This window comes from Platichthys flesus, chromosome 16 (assembly GCF_949316205.1).
Source record: "Platichthys flesus chromosome 16, fPlaFle2.1, whole genome shotgun sequence".
Classification (NCBI taxonomy): Eukaryota; Metazoa; Chordata; class Actinopteri; order Pleuronectiformes; family Pleuronectidae; genus Platichthys; species Platichthys flesus.
In genome coordinates this window covers 6,164,672-6,185,809 of record NC_084960.1, presented here as the reverse complement: position 1 = coordinate 6,185,809, position 21,138 = coordinate 6,164,672, and the positions used below count along the sequence as shown (strand labels likewise).

The 21,138-nt window shown below is 41.4% G+C and overlaps 3 protein-coding genes across 3 annotated transcripts in view; 2 read left to right on the top strand and 1 right to left on the bottom strand.

Annotated features, from left to right (window-relative positions):
- Positions 1-13,071, top strand: part of LOC133970957 (cell death-inducing p53-target protein 1 homolog) — a 125,532-nt gene extending 112,461 nt beyond the window's left edge. The window contains 1 exon segment of the mRNA XM_062408121.1: positions 12,185-13,071. Coding sequence (XP_062264105.1) covers positions 12,185-12,278 — 94 coding nt within the window. The 3' untranslated portion in view covers positions 12,279-13,071.
- Positions 8,955-11,670, top strand: LOC133971525 (interferon-induced protein 44-like). The gene is made up of 6 exons (XM_062408922.1): positions 8,955-9,070; positions 9,262-9,460; positions 9,902-10,051; positions 10,430-10,601; positions 10,717-10,817; positions 10,923-11,670. The coding sequence occupies exons 1-6, from the start codon at positions 8,970-8,972 to the stop codon at positions 11,082-11,084; spliced, it is 885 nt and encodes a 294-aa protein (XP_062264906.1). The 5' UTR covers positions 8,955-8,969; the 3' UTR covers positions 11,085-11,670.
- A 4,628-nt stretch (positions 13,072-17,699) lies between the features above and the next one.
- wfikkn2a (info WAP, follistatin/kazal, immunoglobulin, kunitz and netrin domain containing 2a) lies at positions 17,700-21,138 on the bottom strand. Its single transcript, XM_062407296.1, has 3 exons — positions 20,923-21,138; positions 19,866-20,182; positions 17,700-19,630 (listed from the first exon to the last, which is right to left on the bottom strand). The coding sequence occupies exons 1-3, from the start codon at positions 21,130-21,132 to the stop codon at positions 18,430-18,432; spliced, it is 1,728 nt and encodes a 575-aa protein (XP_062263280.1). The 5' UTR covers positions 21,133-21,138; the 3' UTR covers positions 17,700-18,429.

Here is a 21,138-nt window from a genome sequence, read left to right as displayed (position 1 = left end):
AATCTCGGAGGCTGTTGAGGATCAGCTGATGATGAATCGGCCTCTGGGGTCAACGGTAAACACTTTAGGGCTTCTGGTGAAGGCTGCAGATATCCAGGCCAGGACTCTATCTTTTTATTGGCCGTACACTGTTTACAACGTGCGTTTCCCCTTACAGAACACAAACAACAATAGTTTTTGTAGGTGTTTTTAGGTCCAGATCACATTAGCCATTCTGCTTCTTTTGCTCTCCCCGTGGACTGTTTACCAGCGGGCGACCGAAGCCTGCTCAAACATGAGTGGTTAAACTATAAATTGACACAAAATCCCGTCCCTCATTTACAGATGCTGCATATTCACATGCAGAATCTACTTATAGAGGCCGCTTACACCCACATCCACATCAGAACTAAAAGCCTGACCCTTACCCTGACCTAAGGCTTATTCTAACATGGCCCATAAACCAAGACCTAACCATTAAACAGCTTGTTGAGTGTGTCAGAAGGTGAGGACCTAAAAGTACACAAACACTCACACACACCAGCCTAGATTAGATGAGAGCTGCACGTGAGGAGTTCCACTTTAGTCTGCTTAGAAGCGTTTTTCTTAGCAGCCAGCGCACACATGTAGAGTAAACACACACATTTATCCTCGCAACCACACGCACTCCTGCCTAACAAAGGCCCATCTGTGGAAGACGTCATTTATCTTGCTTTCTACCTGTTGATTACTAATCATCCCGTCTCCAAACAAAACTGAAAGGACAAATTATGCCCCCGTGCAGACCTGCTTCCCTTCCACACGGCGGCTTTTATGTTCAAACAAGCCCTCTGCTCTCTTATCGTGAGGAATGTTTTCAACTCATATGGTAATACGGCGGCGGGGAAAATAGGTCTGTGGCTCTCCTTCCATTCACACACACACACACACACACAGAGGGAGCCTCTCCATAACAAATGATAAAAGCATTGATTAATATTCATACTCTCTCGCAGCGGAGGTGAGGCACAAACTGTGGAGAAAGGAACCTGACTGCAATCTAAAAATAGTGAGAGCGTAACTTCTCTCTCGTTCTCTGTCTCTCTGACAGGCTCAGGCTTTTCCTTCAATTTCAAGCACTGAACACTTATGTAATGTTTCCTTTTGAAATAAGGTCAGACACCTAAGCCTTTTAAGATACATTAATGTGGGTGAGAAGGAGCAGCTGCAACTCCTCAGTGGTCTCTGTGCACTGATGTTCTCACCAGGAACAGTGCTTGACCAAGTCCCAGTTTGAAGAGCAGGTTGGATGAGCATCAGTGTTGAATGATAAATGGATTGTAAACATAAACAATTCAATACAACTGTGGAACGATCTTCAGGAAAACAACGACCGACCATGGAAACTATCTGATGTGCATACTTCTCAACCACCCCGAGGCCCCTCTGTTCTAAACAAGGTTCTAACCCGGCCATTAGGTCAGATGCTACAAATGCTAAGATGGTAACGAACAGGGAGAGCTTGTCTGGGGTTTCTGTGGGTGTGTGTTTGGGGGGTTTATAGTTAACTGAAGAATAGACCGTTCGTTAGTTTGTGCAGAAGGTTGTTTCAGGTGTTTTTTTTAATAGGAGTACCTGTTGTCTGTTTGTCTGTCTTTAGAGTTACGAACTGATTTCCATGAAATTTTCTGAAGCAAAAATTTGCAGAAATTTGCTGTGAATCTGGTTAAACTGGTGGATCCAGGGATAGTTTCTTTAGCAGGGCGAGCCAGGACTTTAGCCTATGGCAGAGGTATAGCTATCTGCCCATTGAGTAGTGATTCATTATTATATCTTGATTGACTAATTGATAAAAGCTACTTTTAATGTGAACAATCATCAACCACATCATTTGTTTTTATATAGTGAACCTTGATGAAATCATTCAGATATAATTGAAGTGTATAGATTTACACAAAAAAAACACATCAACGCTCTTTGAAGAGATACATCTATAGACGGAGTCCAGAACACGTGTCTAACATCTTACATTCAGCTCTAACTATTCATAGATGGATTTTATCAGATTTATCTGTTTTTATCACGTCAATGTATTAAATGACTGAATGTGAGACAATGTTAACGCTGTTAAAGCAAAATTATTACCTGAATCTACTTTTCGTTTCTGCTTTACACTGAGTTCCAGGTCATTGTTTCGTTCTGTGGCCCGAAACTGAACTGTTCGGTTCCCTCTCACTGATAGGAAGTCATAGTCTGGTTTATAGAGGCACCCTGCATCTGCACACTACGGCAGACACAGGTATGGATTTGATAAAGGGAATCATCAGGGGTATTTTACCTTCCCTCTTAAGTAAAAATATTAAATAGATTTGTGTCAGAGACAGATAAACATTGTCGTTCACGGCAGAATAAACAGAGAAGATGATATTTCACCTGAATTTTAATGTTTATCTGATGAATTCATATTGCAACACTTTCTGTATGCCTTTTCAAATTAAAAGCCCTCCAGCTTATCTGTTAATAAAGAAGTATTCAACAGGGGGTCCGCGACCCCTAGAGGGTCCACGGAGGTACTGCAGGGGGGTGAAAGTGTTTGGTTGATTAGACAATTTTGTATCATTTTTATAATTTTTGATTTATTTTCTAACAACATTTTTTTCCACAAATTTAAATTTCTTTAAATACTCATAAACATGCATCCAACATATTGTGAGGCTGATATGACCCTCTGCCTGACAACCTCCATCCATCCAAGGTTATATAAGTTGTGTGCTACCCATCAGGGTCGGACATCTTACTAATGTGGGAGTATGTGTGCCATCCACAGATGGCTTGAGGATTCACTGTCTCTTCTACATGTGAATCTGTGAATTATTATAATAGCTCAGTGTTGTATGTAAGATGTATGTTTTTAAATGGCAGTGGCATGGCCACCCTGTAACTGGCACATGTTTAAATTAAAAACATGAATATATGAACCCGTGTTATATTTGAACAGCTTAGTATTGAATGCACAATAACAGGGTTGCTATGTTTATATATGGCTCAGTTTAATATAAAACACAATTTTATACAAAATATATAGAAGGGGGTCCCTGCTTCATCTCTCCACCAGTTTGGGGGTTCCCGGCCTGACAAACGTTGAAGACCCCTGTGTTAATGGAATCGATTCCCTTGTTTAAAAGTTTTTTTTTATAGTGAAATATTTGCAGGAGCAGGAGATGCACGGTTTCATACTGTGTAGTACTGGTATTTATTTGTGTACAAAGTACTTCTTTCATTCAGGGCAATTATCCGATTTGTGGCCATAATACAATCAAAGACGATATGTAAAAGCATTGTGCTGCAGTAGCAACTCCTCTGCAGAACATGTTGTTGAACTGAGAAGATACATATTGTGCATTGTAAATATGAATTAATATTAATTTAAATATTTTGCATTGAATGGAAAATAGAAAAGTTGCACAACTGCCCTTCTTTGTGTATATTTTATTTCTTATAAATTCAGCCTTTAACAGAAATTGCAAAAAATAAGAAGTATTCTAAGTCCTAAGGAAGATTCTTGGAAGATATCAGGGTGGTAGATCTCGGTGGCCACTGCTCTAAAGCTTACAAAGTCATCAGTATGCAATGACTCACTACCTATAGAAATGGCAGTTCTTGAACCAGGAACTAATATGGTAAAAATCAAGCATCTCTCTATCACACATATTCAACATCATGCCAACCTTTGACATGATGTCGCCCTGCACCTCATGGTTATATCATACATACCACTTTGACATGTATAATAGATAAAACACATTTAAAGCAAGCGGAGGGCGGTGGTCTAGTGGTAGAAACTTGGACTCTGGTTCGTCTCTGGTTCGAATCCACGGAGGGACAACAAAAGACGAACCTGGATTGATCTTTCCAAAAATCCAAGAGGATTCTCCCTACCCTGTCTAGTGCTCCTGAGCAAGGCACCTTACTCCCCCAACATCTGCTCCCGAGCGCCGTACATGGCTGCTCACAGCTCTGTGTGTCCTGCACCAGATGGGTTAAATGCAGAGGATAAATTGACCTACCATTGCATGAGTGTGTTGTGCATGTCTGTGCATGTGTTAGGTATACATAAACGTATCTGAATCTTAATCTTAATCAATCATTAAACATTACTCATAAACGATTTAACACTTCTGATTACAGCTCCAACTTTTTCATCAGAGGTTTACTTCAATTGACTTGACCTATTACTGTATTAAACACATGTTATTTTAAACATTATGAAAGGCTAAATAAGCAGACCAGAAATACACTTCTACGTTACTTTATGTTCTTTGGTCAAGCTTTAAGCAGCGAGATCTCGATCAAAGTGTTTCCTATAAAAAGACTTTCTCCACTTATTGTTGCAGAGTCACTTCCTACAGAGCCTGAGGACTTAAATGTGTCTCTTACTACAACTGTGACTGTCAAGCTAAAGCTGGTTTCTTAACTTTGATGATCAGTGCATCAAGTGAATAAAAAGCATATTTAAGTAGTGCAACTTAATATTTGATCAAATTGATAAAGTGTGTCTACAAAGGTATCCTCATTTGTTTGGTTACGATTACATTAATCTGCTTTGTTCACCTCTAAATGTCTTTGGTTAATTTTGCACACCTTATAATCACACACACAAACACACACACACACACACACACACACAAAGCTACAAGTTGCTGTTGATGCTGCTGCTGGAGTCTGTGTTGATCAATCAATCAATCAATCAAATTTTATTTGTTTAGCCCATATTCACAAATTACAATTCGTCTCATAGGGCTTTAACAGGCTGTGACATCCTCTGCCATTAACCCTCAGCAAGAGTAAGGAAAAACTACTAAAAACCCTTTTAACAGGGTAAAAATATGTAGAAACCTCAGAGAGAGCCACATGTGAGGGATCCCTCTCCCAGGACGGACAGAAGTGCAATAGATGCCACGTGTAGGATAAAATCATCAATAATCAAAATCTCTAGCAGCATTTGATGAGGGTAGACATCCCGAAGGACAACCCCAACATGACATGCCAAGCAGTCCAGCTGCAATCAAAGTCCATGCTCAGCAACCATCTAGACCACGATCCACCATCCAGACCAGACGCCACTCCAGTCCTCAGTCACCAGCCACCGCCGCCCACCAGGACCCATCACCAGCCACCACCGCGGTCCTGGTCCACCGCCCGTGCCCAATGCCAACGCGACACAGGGTCCGCCACCAGCACCACGATCAGCCCTCAAGACTCAGAATCTGCCACACTGGATCTACCACGCGACCCCCGGTGCGCGATCCACAAACTGCAATCCATGGTGCGGCCACAGAGGCCCTGGATCTGCGGGTGATAAAGCAAAGGGATTCCGGGGAAGGGGGATAGGGATGGAGAAGAGGAAGGCGAAGCTGGAAAGAGAATCTCTGCGTGTCATGTGTCATCAAATAGAACAAGCTACGTTGTGCCGCACTAATTAGCTCTCACTATAAGCTTTATCAAAAAGGAAGGTTTTGAGCCTACTCTTAAACAAACAAATGGTGTCTGCCTCCCGAACTGAAAGTGCTAGATTATTCCACAGCTGAGGGGCTTGATGGCTGAAAGCTCTGGCTCCTACTCTACTTTTAGAGACTTTAGGGACGACAAGTAAGCCTGAATTCTGTGAGTGGAGTGCTCTAGTGGGTTTATAAGGTACTAACAGCTCTTTAAGGTAAAAAGGCACTATATTATGAAGGGCCTTGAAGGTGAGGAGGAGAATTTTAAATTCTATTCTAGATTTAACTGGAAGCCAATGTAGCGATGCTAATACTGGAGAAATATGCTCTCTTCTCTTGATTCTCATCACGACACATGCTGCAGCATTTTTTTTAACAAGCTGTAGAGTCGTTAACGACTTACTGCTGGAGCCTGATAATAATGAATTACAATAGTCCAGTTTGTAACAAAGGCGTGGACTAGTTTTTCTGCATCTTTTTGTGAAAGGACAATTTTTGAGATATTACGCAAGTGGAAAAAGGCGGTCCTAGACATTTGTTTTAAGTGACTATTACTCCCAAGTCACTCCCAAGTTCCTGACTGTTTCATTGGAAGCAAGGGCAATGTCGTCTAGCGCAGCCATATCATTAGATAATGTATCTCTAAGGTGTTTGGGGCCAAGTATTATAACCTCTGTTTTGTCTGAGTTTAATAAGAGAAATTTCGAGGGTCATCCAGGTTTTTATGTCCTTGAGACATGTTTCGAAGTTTAGTTGATTGATTACTTTGTTCAGGTTTTATTGACAAGTATAACTGGGTGTCACCCGCATAGCAGTGGAAATTTACCGAGTGTGTCCTGATAATGTTTCTTAGTGGAAGCATATATAATGAGAATAAAATTGGTCCGAGCACAGAGCCCTATAGAACACCATGTTTAACTTTGCTGTGCACAGATGACTCATCATTAATTTGCACGAATTGGGAGCGATCAGAAAAAAAAATTCCTGGAGAAAGTCACACAGCTGATTGGCTACAACTTTTTCTAAGATTTGAGACATGAAGGGGAGATTAGATATTGGCCTGTAATTTGCTAAAACCTCTGGGTCTAGGGTGCATTTTTTGAGTAGGGGTTTGATTACAGCTATTTTAAAAGACTGGTACATAACCTGATGATAATGACAGATTGATAATGTTAAGTAACGAACTATCAATAAGGAGCAGAACTTCTTTAAGTAATTTTGTAGGAATGGGATCTAAGATACAGGTTGTTGGTTTAGAACCTGATATTATTTTGGTAAACTGATCACAGGTGATCATAGAGAAGCTGTCTAAGTAATGGGAAGGATTCTCAGCCGTTTCTGATATCTCTGTTGTTGGGAGGGTATAAGTGCCAATTGAGGGCAGGAGAAGGTTGAGTTTATTTCTAATAGTTTGAATCATTAAAAAAGTTTTATCATTTAAAAAGGTCATAAAGATATTGCTATTTAGGGATCGAGGAATACTGGGTTCGGTGGAGGTATGACTCTCTGTCAGCCTGGCTACAGTGCTGAAGAGGAACCTGGGGTTGTTTTTATTCACTTCTATTAGTTTTGAGTAGTAGGCGGCTCTTGCTTTGTGGAGAGCCTTTTTATATTCTTTAACACTATTCTTCCAGTCTATTAGATTTTAAACAGGATCTGAGACTCTAGAGATAAAACAAAACATGGGAGAAATATTCACTTATTAAACAAGTTCTCCTGCATTCTCTCTTTGGGCTGTGGCACACAGCTCCCTCATTCTCTCATTGCTGTTTCCCAATCTCCTCATCCAATCCATCACTTCCCAGCTGCTTTCCATCTGCAGAAAGCAAGTGGGAACAAGGCAGTAATGAAAGTCTCAAATGAAACAAAAAACTAGACGTTGAGTTTTTACTAGTAATCTTATATCCAAAGTCCCAACCACCATGCAGAGGCCAGTGAGTCATCATTAAAGTATCTGAAGTCACCTGCTTTCAGATAAACAATGTGAGAGAACGAAAGTGAAAAGTTACTAATTTCCTATTAAAGCGAGTGCCAGAGCCACAAACTCAAATGAAAGGACTGAAGGGGAAACATTTAAGTAACCTTTAAGGATCAAGTTATTTTTCTCTGTTGGGTAAGTTCTCCTCATGCTATTATAACCTCAAGTGTAAGTGTTATTTCAGTGTAGCGTAATGATTAATATGTTGTAATGAACTCTTAAATAATGCCTTGTTTATGATGATGACATATATTATGTCTATTTATCAACCTCCTCTTAAAGTAACCTTTCTGTCCTTGGTCCTAAAACAGAAGCCACACTAAAGTCAAAGAGAAGCAAAACAGTGGCAGAACAGACAATAGTGAATATAATTACATTTATTTAAAGATATTGTAATGACAAATGAGGTGCCAGATACAAGATTCAGATGCTCTATAGGGTTACGATCATTTTAATTAGTTTGGTTTAATTCGGTTTGACCTGGGTCCCTGCCAGCGGGTGAGTGGGTGTCTCAACAAAGAAAAGGTGGGGACTTTGTTCAGGTCACATTGTTGACTTCAGACTGAGCCTGACAAAGAAAGTGAAAGTGTTGCCAAGAAAATCATCTTCTCCTCCTTGTTCCAGAGTCACTCTGTCCAGAGCCACATAAGCAAAGGTAAGGACTTCAATCTGTCTATTACTACATTACATGTCATTTTTTTTTTACTACTATTGAACTGAATGGATTACCTTTTATTTTAGTTGATTCCTTTTTTGCCAGGAATTTTTGTGAAGCCCTTTTAAACCTTGTTTATAGAAGTGCTATACAAATAAAGTTATGATTAAAGTTATTATTACTATAACTGTAACTGTAACTGTGACTGTCATGCTAAAGCTAATTTCTTTGCATCTAGTGAATAAACAGCAAAACCTCATGGGGTCATTTTTCCCCTCAACAAAATGCATTACAAGCTGCTGGTAATAAGTAGTTCAATAGGAATTTGACAGAAGAACTCTTTCTCATATAAAACTAGAATTTGTATTGTTTGTATTTGCAGTTATGCTTAAAGGATCAGTGTGTAGAATGTAGTGACATCTAGTGGTGAAGTTGCATGTTGCAGCTGAACACCCGTTACCTCCCCTTTCAACATTAGAGAAAACCCAACTCAAAATGAGTTTAGTTTGTCCAGTCTGGGCTACTGTAAAAAACATGGCTGCCTCCGTAGAGAGGATCCTCTCCTCATGTAAATTTAAAGTATTTAAATTTAAAGGAACCATTCAAGGATAAATACACAATAATTTGTACAATTTAGATGAAGCACACTGGTGAGAACATCACTAGGATTATTTTATAATCACTTTCTGTCAATAGATCCCTTTCACCATCATCTTACACACTGGACCTTTAAGTTACAATCTGAATGCATCTTCCTCCTCTGGGTGAATTCCTGCATTAACATGTAGTCTGAATGTTCTACTTTACAGCAATGGGAGGAGGTAAGTCCTGTTATATTTCCAGCCTCTTGTAATAAAATCCTAATATCCTGAATAAACAAATGAACAATAACAAAAATCCTTCTCAAAAATTGTCAGTTTGGTCCTATTTTGTTCCTCCACCTCCTCCACTCTTAGAGCAGCCATGGAGGGAGGTGTCAGTGTGAGTATGATCTAACATTCAGTCAGTGTGTTTCCATTGTGTTTGTGCTTCTTCTGCTCAACACATGACTTAAACAGCCCGTTGTTTTGTGTGTAACAAAAAAAAGGTTCACAATTGCAATGCTGTGCAATCATAAATAAAATTGATACAGCACTTTATTGGGATTGTTTAAGATTTTCTGTAATTTACAGGGAGTACCAGAGCAATCTTGAGTTTGTGAGATCTTACCAACCTGAAAACGGACAAGTCCAACATCTGAGGATTCTGCTTTATGGACCAGTTGGTCATGGAAAGTCGAGCTTCATCAACTCTGTCGACACCGTTTTAAAAGGCAGACCTTCTGTTCTAGTTCAGACAAATGCAATCTTTGGGAACAGCTTCTCCACACAGGTATGAACAACAGGAAAGGATAAAACTCTATTGAGGGTAACAAACCACAGGAATTCGTTTTCAATAGTAGTTCACTGATGAAAATACAGAGAAACTTCTACAAATATTTAAATGTAAAAACAGAAGATTTACATCAAATGTTTTGTAAAATGTTGTCTTTATGTTTCAGAGCAATAAATTATACTCAGCACAAAATAAATGAAATGAAACTGAAATGAAATTAAATCTTTCTTAATCTCTATGTTGTACTTATTGTTAATCTCTTATAGCTTTGCACCCATTTAAAGTTCAGGTGAACTAGAGTCCCAGAGTTTTAATCTGTTGATGTTCATACAAATCACCTTTCTCCAGCTTCCCCACACATTCCTGATCGGCCCATAGACAACTGCTGATATTTACTTTGATTCATTGATGTAAATAATTGCACCTTCTGCCTTACAGTACAAGACCTTCAAATTTCTAAAAAGTCCAGGGGCAACTTACTCTTTTGTTTTCAATGACATCATGGGCCTTGAGGAGGATTTTGACGATGGAGTCTCTGTGAATGACCTCAAACTGGCCCTGAGAGGACACGTGAGAGAAGATTACACGGTACAACACTGTGAACTTTGAGATTAATTAAAGTCTTATTTTAACTAACAGAAAAAAATTGTTTCACGTTTATATAAGTTATCAAAATTATTTTTGAAATTTGACAAATGTGAAGAGCACATTTCCTGTCTCATAAAACAAAGTGAATTGTTCTTTCCTTTCTTTCATATCAACATTTTCTATTGGCAAATTGCTGAGATTGGGGAACATGGCAGCCACATGTACATCAGTTTAATCTTGTGAACGTCAGGAATGTGTGTCACATTAACAATATGATTGTGCATGTGTGTAAGTGCACGAGACAAACAAATGAGGTGAAACACAGAAAAACTTTAAGTTACATTAAACATGATCTGATTGTATTTGATTGATTTCTAGTTCAACCCTGAACAAGAACTGAAGGAGGGTGATGATGGCTACAACTCCGATCCCACTTTGGAAGACAAAGTTCATGTTCTGGTGGGTGTTGTTGCTGCGGATGCAGTGTCTAGGTTACCTGATCAGATGGTGAAGAAGATTAGAAAGGTCAGACTGGCAGCCAGTGCACTGAGTGAGTGCACAACTATTGTTTCTCTGCGTGGACTGATAGTGTCACATTGGATTGTATGAGTCAAAATACCAGGACACAAATGTTTGAAATACTGATCAGGTTTCTTTATCAACAGGAATTCCCCAAATGGCTATTATCACCAGAGTTGATGAAGCCTGTCCCGAAGTTAAAAAGGACACAAGCAATATCTATAAGAGCAACTACCTGAAGGAAAAGGTACATTTTGGAGTTATTGCACAATGTCATTTTTCTGCATACATGTCTTGTTTGTTCAACGCTGTACGATTACTGATCAACATAAATGTTGTTACTTTGACTTAGGTTGAAAGATTCCACCAGCTGCTGGGCATTCCAGAGAACTGCATCTTCCTTCTGAAGAACTACAGTCATGAAATTGAGTCAAATGACAAAGTAAACGCTGCGATAGTGTGCGCACTGAAACAGATGCTTCACTATGGAGACGACTACCTCAACAACCTGTAAACATGAATACTCCTGAGGCAAAAACACAGTAGGCCATTTGTAGGGGAATGTGGAAATATTTAGACAATTTTTACTGTCTTTGTCAAGCAGACAAGCTTGCAGCATGAAACATGGAATAAAAATCAATAAAAATTAGGTCCTAAAGTCTTTTTATAATTTCTTTCATTGAGACTTTGCACAATGGCAGGACAATGCTCTGTCATTACGTCGTTAGCTTGGTGAGACGTCATCACGTGATCTGGTCAACAACTCAGCTGTTGTGATGGTGCCTTCACGTGCCTCCGGAAAGGAGTCATTCAAAAGCTTTCGTTTTTTATATTTGACTCCCAGTGTTTAATACATCACCTGAGACAAACAGACAAATATTTTATATTATGAATAATTTAGTCACTCAATCCTGCACTTTATCTCTCTGGGGACTCTTTGAAGTACTGTTATTTGATGTACTTGCAATATAAGTTGATTCATTATATCGTTATTGTTGGCTTTGTATCATGTATCGTGACTTCCTGGTGGTGGAAAGAAATGAAGTACAAATATAAAAATTATACTCTGTGCAAAAGACAATCAAATGTTTTACTGTTCAGTGTGGTTCATCGATGAAGCAGACGCAGCTTTACAGATATCCCTTCCTCTACTTAGTTTTCAATCAGTGTGGCAATCATGCTCTAATTATTTTCCTTTACTGTCCTCATAACATTTCTTCTTCCGGGACTCTCTCAGTTTTACTCTCGTTCTCCGTGCATCAGTCAGAACCAGGCAGCTCCAGAAGAGACCTTCTTGTTAGTGGAAAGTCACAGGTAGGTACAGTGAGGCTTATTGAACACATTTGAAGCTATATAACGATGACATGCTGTTGCTATTTTGTTAGTTATGAGTTTGTGTGAGGGAGGTATAGTCATACAACCAGTTAAATTATATCTTTCAGCACTGTGGAACAGATGTTGTCTGGATATATATGTTTTTATGTCAAAAGCATTTGTACTATAGAATATATCTTATGATATTCATGACGTTGTATTTTCAGATCCTGTTTTAGAAGTTATTGTTGTAGGGAGAAAATGGTTGTTAAGTCCGGACTACCATTGTTTTCATCAAAGATGTATTCTGTGCAGCTGCATCCTGTTCTGCATTGATTCCTGCAAAGATGTGGAGCATCGCTGTCCATCCTGTGTCATCTACTTATACAAGTGAATGTGAAACTATCCTACTGTGAATAAGAGAAGGACTCAGAACCTACTCATGCAGTGGCTTATTAGTGGTTTGACTTGCTCTACAACGTTGATCTATTACCAATCAAAAATGGCCATGATTATTTTTGGTAGAAACTTGGACTATGGGCAGAGAAGGTCTTTGGTTCGTCTCTGGTTCCACTCCACAGAGAAACAACAAAAGGCGAACCTGGATTGATCTGTCCAAAAATCCAAGAGGATTCTCCCTACCCTGTCTAGTGCCCCTGAGCAAGGCACCTTACTCCCCCAACATCTGCTCCCCGGGCGCTGTATATGGCTGCTCACTGCTCTGTGTGTCCTGCACCAGATGGGTTAAATGCAGAGGTTAAATTTCCCTACAATTGCATGAGTGTGTCTGTGCATGTATCTGCATGTGTGTGGGATAAATAAATGTAGTGTGGGAAAATCTTAATCTTAATCTTAATCTTATCCAGTAAATTTTTGTCTTTTAAACAAAGGACTTAAAACCCTTAGTTTGTAAGCTAGCTTCCCTGCTGTTTGCATCAATGCAGATTTACACTGATATTTCTATATTGTATTCATATCATTCACTTTGGTAAAAAGAAAAGGTAAAATCTTTCGTTTCTGGTGCTAGTTTTATTTTAAGAGGATAATTTGCAAGGCAACAATGTGAAATAAAAACTGTCTTTGTGATGTTTCAGTGCAAATTCACAGAGTTTTGTTTTTGTCAAGGCTAACTAGTTTTAAATGAGACATTATGACGTGGAAAATAAAAGGTCAAGCATTGAAAGAAATGGGACTCCTGGTTTCAGTCCAACAATGTTACATGCAGAAACTACTTGAGGTGATGTTGAAGTAATACAAAATACTTAATAACAACTTTGTAATAATTCTGTTATTGTAAGACTACTTAACTTTTTGTTTTAGTTTGGTAATATTTCAATTAACTGTCATCCCCCAGAAACATACTATTTGGATCTTCCTGTGTCCACCACCAGGGTGTGCTATTATTTACTGTGCCTGTTTAGAAATGAGATCTGTGTCAATGAGAGAGGCCTTGGTATATTTTCCTCATGAACAACAACAGGTCGGTGTCTGGTTCAAACTTCTCTGGAGCACATGAGCCTAGAAAGTAGATATTAGTATATTACACATGATGTATATCATGTTGTATGTAAATATATATTTTCTAATAAATGTTTATAACTTATTAATTGATTTCACAGTGACAGAAGAGTTGACTTGATGCGTGTGCTCAGGAGATGCACTGGACTTTGTGGTCACTTTGTAGTCACATCAAAACTACAGGCTATTTGATGCCTGAGGAGTTTAAGTCTACAGGCAATATATACGTCATTTATTAAGAAACATAACTTCACGAATTTAATAACAGCTTGAAAGCCTCCAACCCCACATGGTTCACATTCTGAATAAAGCTTGTAGAAAATGAAAGTCACAAGATTTAACCGCAGGAGCCTGTTTCAAGGTCTTAGTCAAACAAGAGCCAACTTAAAGCAACACTTTTACTAGGCAACAGCGCCCTCTGCAGCCACACATATTTCATTATATATATTTTGGGGTATTTCATCTAAATTGGTAGGACTGCGAAAGTGTGCAATGGTGAGAGAGAGCGGGGAAGACACGCAGAAAAGGGTTGGAACCGAACCTGTGGCTGCTGCAGGAATGCTAAGAGTTAGATTCTAGCGAGTATGGCTGCAACTTCCATTCTCCCTCTTCCAGATCGGTTTCCTTTTGAACACATGAAGTCTCGTCTTCACAGGGAAATCCAACTGTGAACAAAGCAGGTGAGTCCTATAACATGGCTTCTACTGGTTCATGTTAGGATGCCAGATATACACACAGCATGTTCATAAATCAAGGTTGGAGTTACCAGGAGGAACTTTCCTCCTCCTCCTCCTCCTCCTCCGCCTCCTCCTGGCTAAATGTGTCCCACCTCCAGCCCGTGCATCAAGCTAACACGTGACCATGTGATGTCTTTGCAAGTTTTTAAATTGTAAGGCACACATAACTGTAATGCACACTTTCCCATCTCTCATGAGCCTCCCTTCTTTTCCCAGTTACAGGTGATTGGGATGAGTCACATCTCCAGTCACTGAGAGCAGCTGACCTACGCTGCTGGGTCACGTTAGGATGAAGGTCCTCGTCCCCATAAACAGAAACAGCATGAACTCTGCTTAACTCTCTGTGATGCTGGTTTGGGATTGGAACATTTTGTCCCGAGCATCCCCACCCCCTCCCTCCTTCTTTTTTTTTGGCCACTCCCCATCCTCGCTTCCTCCCTCTCTCTGGTGTCTGTTTGGATTCTTTTAAATTCTATGTCATACTCTCTCTCTATCATTCCCCTTTAAAAGAGGACTGACAATAACACTGAAACTAACACTTAAACACAGACAAAAATTGTAAACTCTCAGACAAATTAGGTGTAGGTTTGTAAAATACACATATTTTCCTTGATGCACACATACTCCTGTGTAGTTGTATGTGGGAGCTTGTGAATGTGTGTATTAATATGTCTCACGTTGGATGAAGACTAGTTTTTAACGACACATTCAAATGGAGCAGATGCAAAAAACAATCAGAATTTGTGTGAGTGATATCAACAGACTGAGAGAATTCAGTAACGGTTTCCACAGTCGTTTGTTTTAAGTGCCGTTCTTGTCTATATTTTTCCTGTTCTGATTATCAGTGGTGGGAATCCATACAAGTCTTAACGTGTTTGTGTTCAGTTGCATGTCAAGGCATTTGTAATTGCATGTTGACATTGAAAGTGGTATTTTTACTTCCAGCCTTGTTAATTCAACTGCAAATCGATTTTCCTGAAAGGGACGATAAATACACATTGAACTTTGAACCTCCTAACACCTGATCTCCTACCTGCCCACCTACGCAGATATCCTAACTACCTTCCTTCCCACCTGCGCAGCTACTCTACCTCCTTACCTACCTACCTACTCAGCTGTATTTGTCCAGATGTAAGGTAGGTATAGATGTAACAGAGAGACATGTGGTAACAGTGTCCTAGTTTCCCCTACATTGAGCAGGGGCTATTTTTAGAACGCAGGAAGATAAAGGGGGAAACAGATTCCCTGGGACTTGACGGCAGCAGCTTCCTTTTCTGGACAATTTACAACCGCTTATGCTACGATGACCTTTCCCTCTTCATCGTTCACTCATGGAAGTCCTCCCTCTGTCCCCTTCTCCTTTATACTGTGCCCTTACCTTTCTCGGTTTCCCCTCCCAACACTTTGTCCTTCTCCTGCACTTTGTCCTCTTCTCCTGCTTTCATTTTCTCTTTTGATTTATGTCTCATCTCCTTCATACTGTGTCCTGCTTGCAAACATTCAGACCTTATGTTCCACAATCTTCCTCCTTCACATGTCCTCCATAGGAACTTCCACATTATATTCCCTTTCAAATATATTGCCACTGCCTGTTTGTATGTGAATTTACAGACTACACCAATGCTGGTATATTTCTCATTTTATCATACTCATTTATGAGTCTCGATATTTCCTTCCGTTCGCCTGTTTCCTTCCCATCTGGCAAATGTTGTATTCTATCTCAACACACAGACCAGCTGTGCTCTGGAGGGCTGCTACTGACACTGTGTGTGCATCTGTGTGTGAAGGTGAACACGTCAAGAGCAAGTGTACATCCAGTGCATCAGGCGCAATCTTCCAGACCATCTGGCTGACTGCTTGTGGAGGCATTTGGAGGGCAAGTGACACTGTGTGTGTGTGTGTGTGTGTGTGTGTACATAGTAAAGGTACATATGTCCTGTGAACACAATATTAACTTAAATACATTTTTTATTTGACTGCAAGTCAAGTTTATCTATGACAATAATTTGCATTTATAGAAAACACAAAACTGTTATATGATTATGTTATTCTGTGTATTTGTACACACTTATATTACTTTTATAAACCTACTGTGCTAAATATTGTGCTGCCCCCTAGTGGACAACTTCATTGATTGCACTACACACAGAAAACCACAGCACAAGACCTGTAGAATCCAACACTTTCACTTTTTCTTAGGATTTTAGCACATTCGTCCATTTGTTATGACTAACTGAAAAGTGGAATTATGGGTAGAAGCTGCTGTGATGATGGTTGTAGCTGAAGTTTTACTGAGAAACCATGTCAATTATTCTAAGTTTCTGAGGTGCTTTAGTTTTCTTCAGAGAAACCCACCAACCCTACCAAACGACACTGTGTCACTGAGGACGTTGACCCCCCCCCTCCCTCCCTCTTGTACCTGTGTGTGTCTGGCTTATTATTATGGTCTGTCTGGCAGGCTGCCTGGCTGGTGGTCTCTCAGTGAACTTGTTACTGGAATCAGCAGCCAGCTGTGATGAGCAGAGCATCAAGGGGGCCGTGTGGAGCTGCTCTGGAGCTCAGCCAGTCACTTAACACTTGTCAACAGCTCTAATGAAAGTGGCCTATTCCTTGGTGGCCTCTTTTTCATTAGGGGGGTCAGAGGTCGCTGCCGAAGGCTGGCTCTCTGACAGTCTGCGTTGTCAGACAGTTGAGGAATACGGCGGAGGAAGGGGGATAAAGAAGGGGATGTGAGGGCAGAGGGGGAAGGGGGAAACCATTCAGTGGCGGGTTGACTCCTTACGTTTTGTTTCCTGTACATCCTGCTGGTCCTGGTGAATTTAATTCTGGAGGCACCCTGTGGTTTAGTTTAGCCTAGACTTACTCCTCACATGACATTGCACTTGTGTGCACGTTTATACTCATGCACATTCTAATGTGTTCACTAGCCAGGACTCCCCCAAAGTCTTAGCTAGAAACTCTGCAAAAGACTTTTAATACTGTTAATGGATAAAATTAAAGATTCAAGTTTAACGTGACTTTACATGAGGTTTAAATTCCCTTATTTCTACTTGACCTTCTCCTTGCATCCCTCTCTCTGTTCTCTAGTGTGGCTCCTAAGCACAGATGTGTAGAACTCTGGAAACGAAAGAGAGAGAATCAGCCGAGGTCCGACTCCTCCTCCTCTTCCCCTTCACCCCGGCCTCTTGCACATGAAAGGGGCCGCACAAGGCCAAAGGAGGGCCGGTGGGGTGTGTGTTATGCGAGGGCCCCAGACCCAGACACAACACAACACACAGCTCCGCAGGCCACCACAGCTGGGCTGGAATGTGACCTGCTTCAGATTTTAATGCCAGACTTGGCCCTGTGTGTGTGTGTGTGTGTGTGTGTGTGTGTGTGTGTGTGTGTGGAATACAAGTGGAAAGAGGAGGACATGGATGGAGGACCCTCGGCTACAGAGCGGAACATCCACATGAGTCCTTGAGGAATTTGGTCCCGAGCAGTGACAAAGCTCAACAGCAAAGCAGCAGAAAGCAAGGACAATGTAATACTTTCTAAGTTACTTTTATTTAAGTTGCCATCATATTATTCCATACAGGTTTTATCGAACACTAGCATATAATTGATAAAATAAAAATATGTCTCTCAAAGAATGAGAAATAGATCAAGACAAAATAAATATGACGCAGAGAAATACACATACATATTCTGTAAATTAAAACAAAACAGGTTCCAAGAGAATGGAGCCAACAAGCTTATTGGATTCTGGTCGATGAACTGAGGCTTCATTGCATTATCATGAGCTAAAGGGCTCAGAATAGTTGTTATACAATGTCTATTATGGGTGATCCCAGATAAAGATAAAGCAAACAAGCGAATCGATTTAAAACTGCTAAATGGACGACATTGCAGGAAATTACATCAGGAGAGGAAAACTATAATGTCATTTAAAAAAACAGTTACGAAGATTAAATACTTTATACATGGTATATGTATATATTCTACTTGCCTTTTTCAGTGTGTCTCGGGCGTTGACAGCAGAACTGTCTCGGCGTGATTCTAATAAGAAAGGACAGTTCTGACAGAGCGTCTGAGAGGAAATCATGGATGAAAACAACTGATGATCAACTATGAAACGTGATTATGAGACTTTGTCAAGGAGCAAAAGAGAAGCGTCTGAATCAGGCAGCCAAACCTCTGATGCTACAGATGAGTGATTGCAGCCGGTCGCACCGGTGAGGTCACTGGAGCTTATAATAATCTGAAAACAACGTAACTGACTTTCAGCGGTTGTGAGATTTATAAAAGACTCTACTGGACGGCAGAGAAATCTTTGAGGAAATCGCATGTTTTCTTGTGGGCGACCTCCCGGAGCTTCCTGATTCTGCGAGCGCTGGAGGAGCCCACGAAGCTGTCGGGCTGCAGGACGGCCATCCCGTTTTGAACGTCTCCCATGATGATGAGCTGCACGTTGGCCACGGTGATGTTGGGGCAGGGACAGTTCCAATCCATGTTCAGAAGAGTCACCTCCAACGGTTCCTTGCCGAAGAACCTCAGACCCATCTTCTCATCCTTCAGGATCTCCTCCACGGTCACCAGGGCGTGGCCTGACTCTTGCTCCTCCGTCAGGTCCGTCACACGCCCCAGGATCACAAAGTCACTCTTGCAGAAGCTGGCGAGCATCTTGCCTCGGGGTTTACACATCTTGCAGTTGTGGTTCTTCGGAAACGGGCACATCTCTTCACAGGCCTCCTTGGACTCAAAGTTGTTCTCGTTGCCACCGCAGCCTCCGTAGACGAAGGACTGGCACTTCTTCAGGTCGGTGCTGTAGGCCCAGCGAGGCTCATACGCCTTGCAAGGCCCTTGGAGGCTCGGGAGGCTACAGGGAGCGGCCAGGTCTCCTCCACACGACAGCATGCAGGTTTCGTAGGTGTCGAAATGATTGCGGTTTTTGTTGCACTGGCTGTAGGTGAAGGTGAAGCAGTTGTTCCTCTTTGGTTCATAATACCAGCTCATGCTCTCCTCCCCGCAGTCGTCGGTGTCCGGGCTCTTCAGGCACTCCTCGGCTGGAAAGGGCAGGTTTGTACTGTTCCCCTCTGCGCTCTTACCTTTCTCTTCTCTCCTGATCACCACCAGGGGAAAGTGCGATGAGACTCTCCCTCCAACGTTTTTGGCTGTGCATGTATAGATGCCGGCATCCTGAAGCTGTGCATTGTATATGACCAGCTGGCCGATGTTAGTAACCACAACGTTCCCTTGTACGTGATTAGGTCTCATCACGATGTTGTCTTTGCCCTTCAGCTGCTTCTCCCAGGTGATTTCCGGATGCGGCTTCCCCGACACGTCACACAGGAAACTGGCCGTCTCCCCGACAAACACAGCCAGCTGGGTGGGGCCGCTGTGTATGGCAGGGAGTTGGATGTCAGCGGGGAGGGTGGTCTGGAGGGCGGTGGTGGGATGGAGGGTGGTCTCCGCAGGGATCGGGCTGGTGTTCGGCCAGGTCAGGTGATACCTGTGGGTAGGTTGAATAAGAAAGGAATTAATCAGAGTCAAAGGCTCCAGTTGACATGACACGGAAAACTGTACTATAATGTCATTCTGTACACAGTACACACACATTTTTTTTTTCATTCAAACAAATTAGAGTTTCAAATGTCTTAATTGTAAGGACTGGGAAAAATAAATACAACTTTACCTTATCACACCCAAAAACCAAAAGTAGAGGTCTAAAATACTTAACATGTTACCTGCAGGTGACCTCAGAGATAGAGATACCCTTGGAACAGGCCTCTGCATCCATGTAGCACTTGTTATAATATGTCATGCCGTCAGACGCACAGGTGAAGTGGGGCTCCCTCTCGCAGCGGTCGCGGCACTTACAAACAGGCTGGCTGTCCCAGATGTCGCACTCGGACCCTTGCTGAGAGCACATGAACTTGTCGCAGGTGGCACCCTTCGGCATTCCAATGGGGCCCTTGTTGCCCCTGATGTCTATGTAGCGCGCGGCCACGCAGCTCTTGTTTCCACACACATTAGGGCAGCACTTTTCAAACGACTCACAGTCCTATGAGGATGGAAAAGGAACACAACTTTTGGTACCACGTATTTGATTCTAAAGGCTGAGACTCAGTGAAAATGTGTCAATTTGGATAAGAGTGTGGATGGTTCCACGATGACAAAACATGAAGTTAAAACGTATAACATTGCCGAACTATTTAGACTTTTTTTGTTTGGTTTGGGTTCCTCTTGTGTCGTTCCTTAACCCCCCCCCCCATGGGATAAGCTTCATCCCGTCAGGCAGTAATTTATGCACAGAGCAAAGAAAAGCAGGAATAATGGGGCGATGGTGATTTGGTTATTTTTCTGTTCAACATTCAGGGGAATCTGAACCATTTATTATCACGTGGAGCCTCGTAGAAATCGTTAGGATTACACACAGGAGTTGGACCTGAATATTCATGATGCCCATTATTTTGGTGGTTTGTTCAACCTCGACAAATATTCAATAATTGCCATATTAAAAACCTCCATATTCAGTAGTGTCGGGCAAGTTGTGGTTAAATTCTCTGCAAGATACAAAATCTGATATTTAACCATCCCTAGACTTAGTTTAAAAGAAAGTCTTTTAGAAAGATAGATAGGTGTAACAAGATACACAGTATGACTTTTTTATTTTAACACTTTTCTCAAACACTTTTCTCAAATCAATTCAAATAATTCTGCGTGAGGTTCTGAAGATATCAGCTCTAGGTGGACTTCATGTCCCTCCCAGCAGGCTTCCTCAGCACCAGCAGCAGAACTCACCTGGTCAGATTCACACTCGCGCATGCAGGTGCTCATCGCGTCCACCCACAGGTTGGGGTTCAGCTCGTTGGGGCACAGGCCCGCGTGAGAGTACACCACCTTCGACACGGACATGGGCATCGGCATCGGCATCGCTCCCACGCAGCGGCTGTCCATATACCAGTGTCCCAGGAGAAACCAAATCCATCGGGGAAACAGCATCCACCACATGTCCGG

Excerpts from the sequence above, each read along its gene's own strand:
- LOC133971525 (XM_062408922.1), top strand. The coding sequence starts at position 8,970 with ATGAACAATAACAAAAATCCTTCTCAAAAATTGTCAGTTTGGTCCTAT. Across the intron at positions 9,461-9,901 it reads GGAACAGCTTCTCCACACAG|TACAAGACCTTCAAATTTCT; the intron begins GTATGAACAACA and ends TCTGCCTTACAG. Across the intron at positions 10,602-10,716 it reads ACTGGCAGCCAGTGCACTGA|GAATTCCCCAAATGGCTATT; the intron begins GTGAGTGCACAA and ends CTTTATCAACAG.
- wfikkn2a (XM_062407296.1), bottom strand. The coding sequence starts at position 21,132 with ATGTGGTGGATGCTGTTTCCCCGATGGATTTGGTTTCTCCTGGGACAC. Across the intron at positions 20,183-20,922 it reads GCGAGTGTGAATCTGACCAG|GACTGTGAGTCGTTTGAAAA; the intron begins GTGAGTTCTGCT and ends CCATCCTCATAG. Across the intron at positions 19,631-19,865 it reads ATCTCTGAGGTCACCTGCAG|GTATCACCTGACCTGGCCGA; the intron begins GTAACATGTTAA and ends ACCTACCCACAG.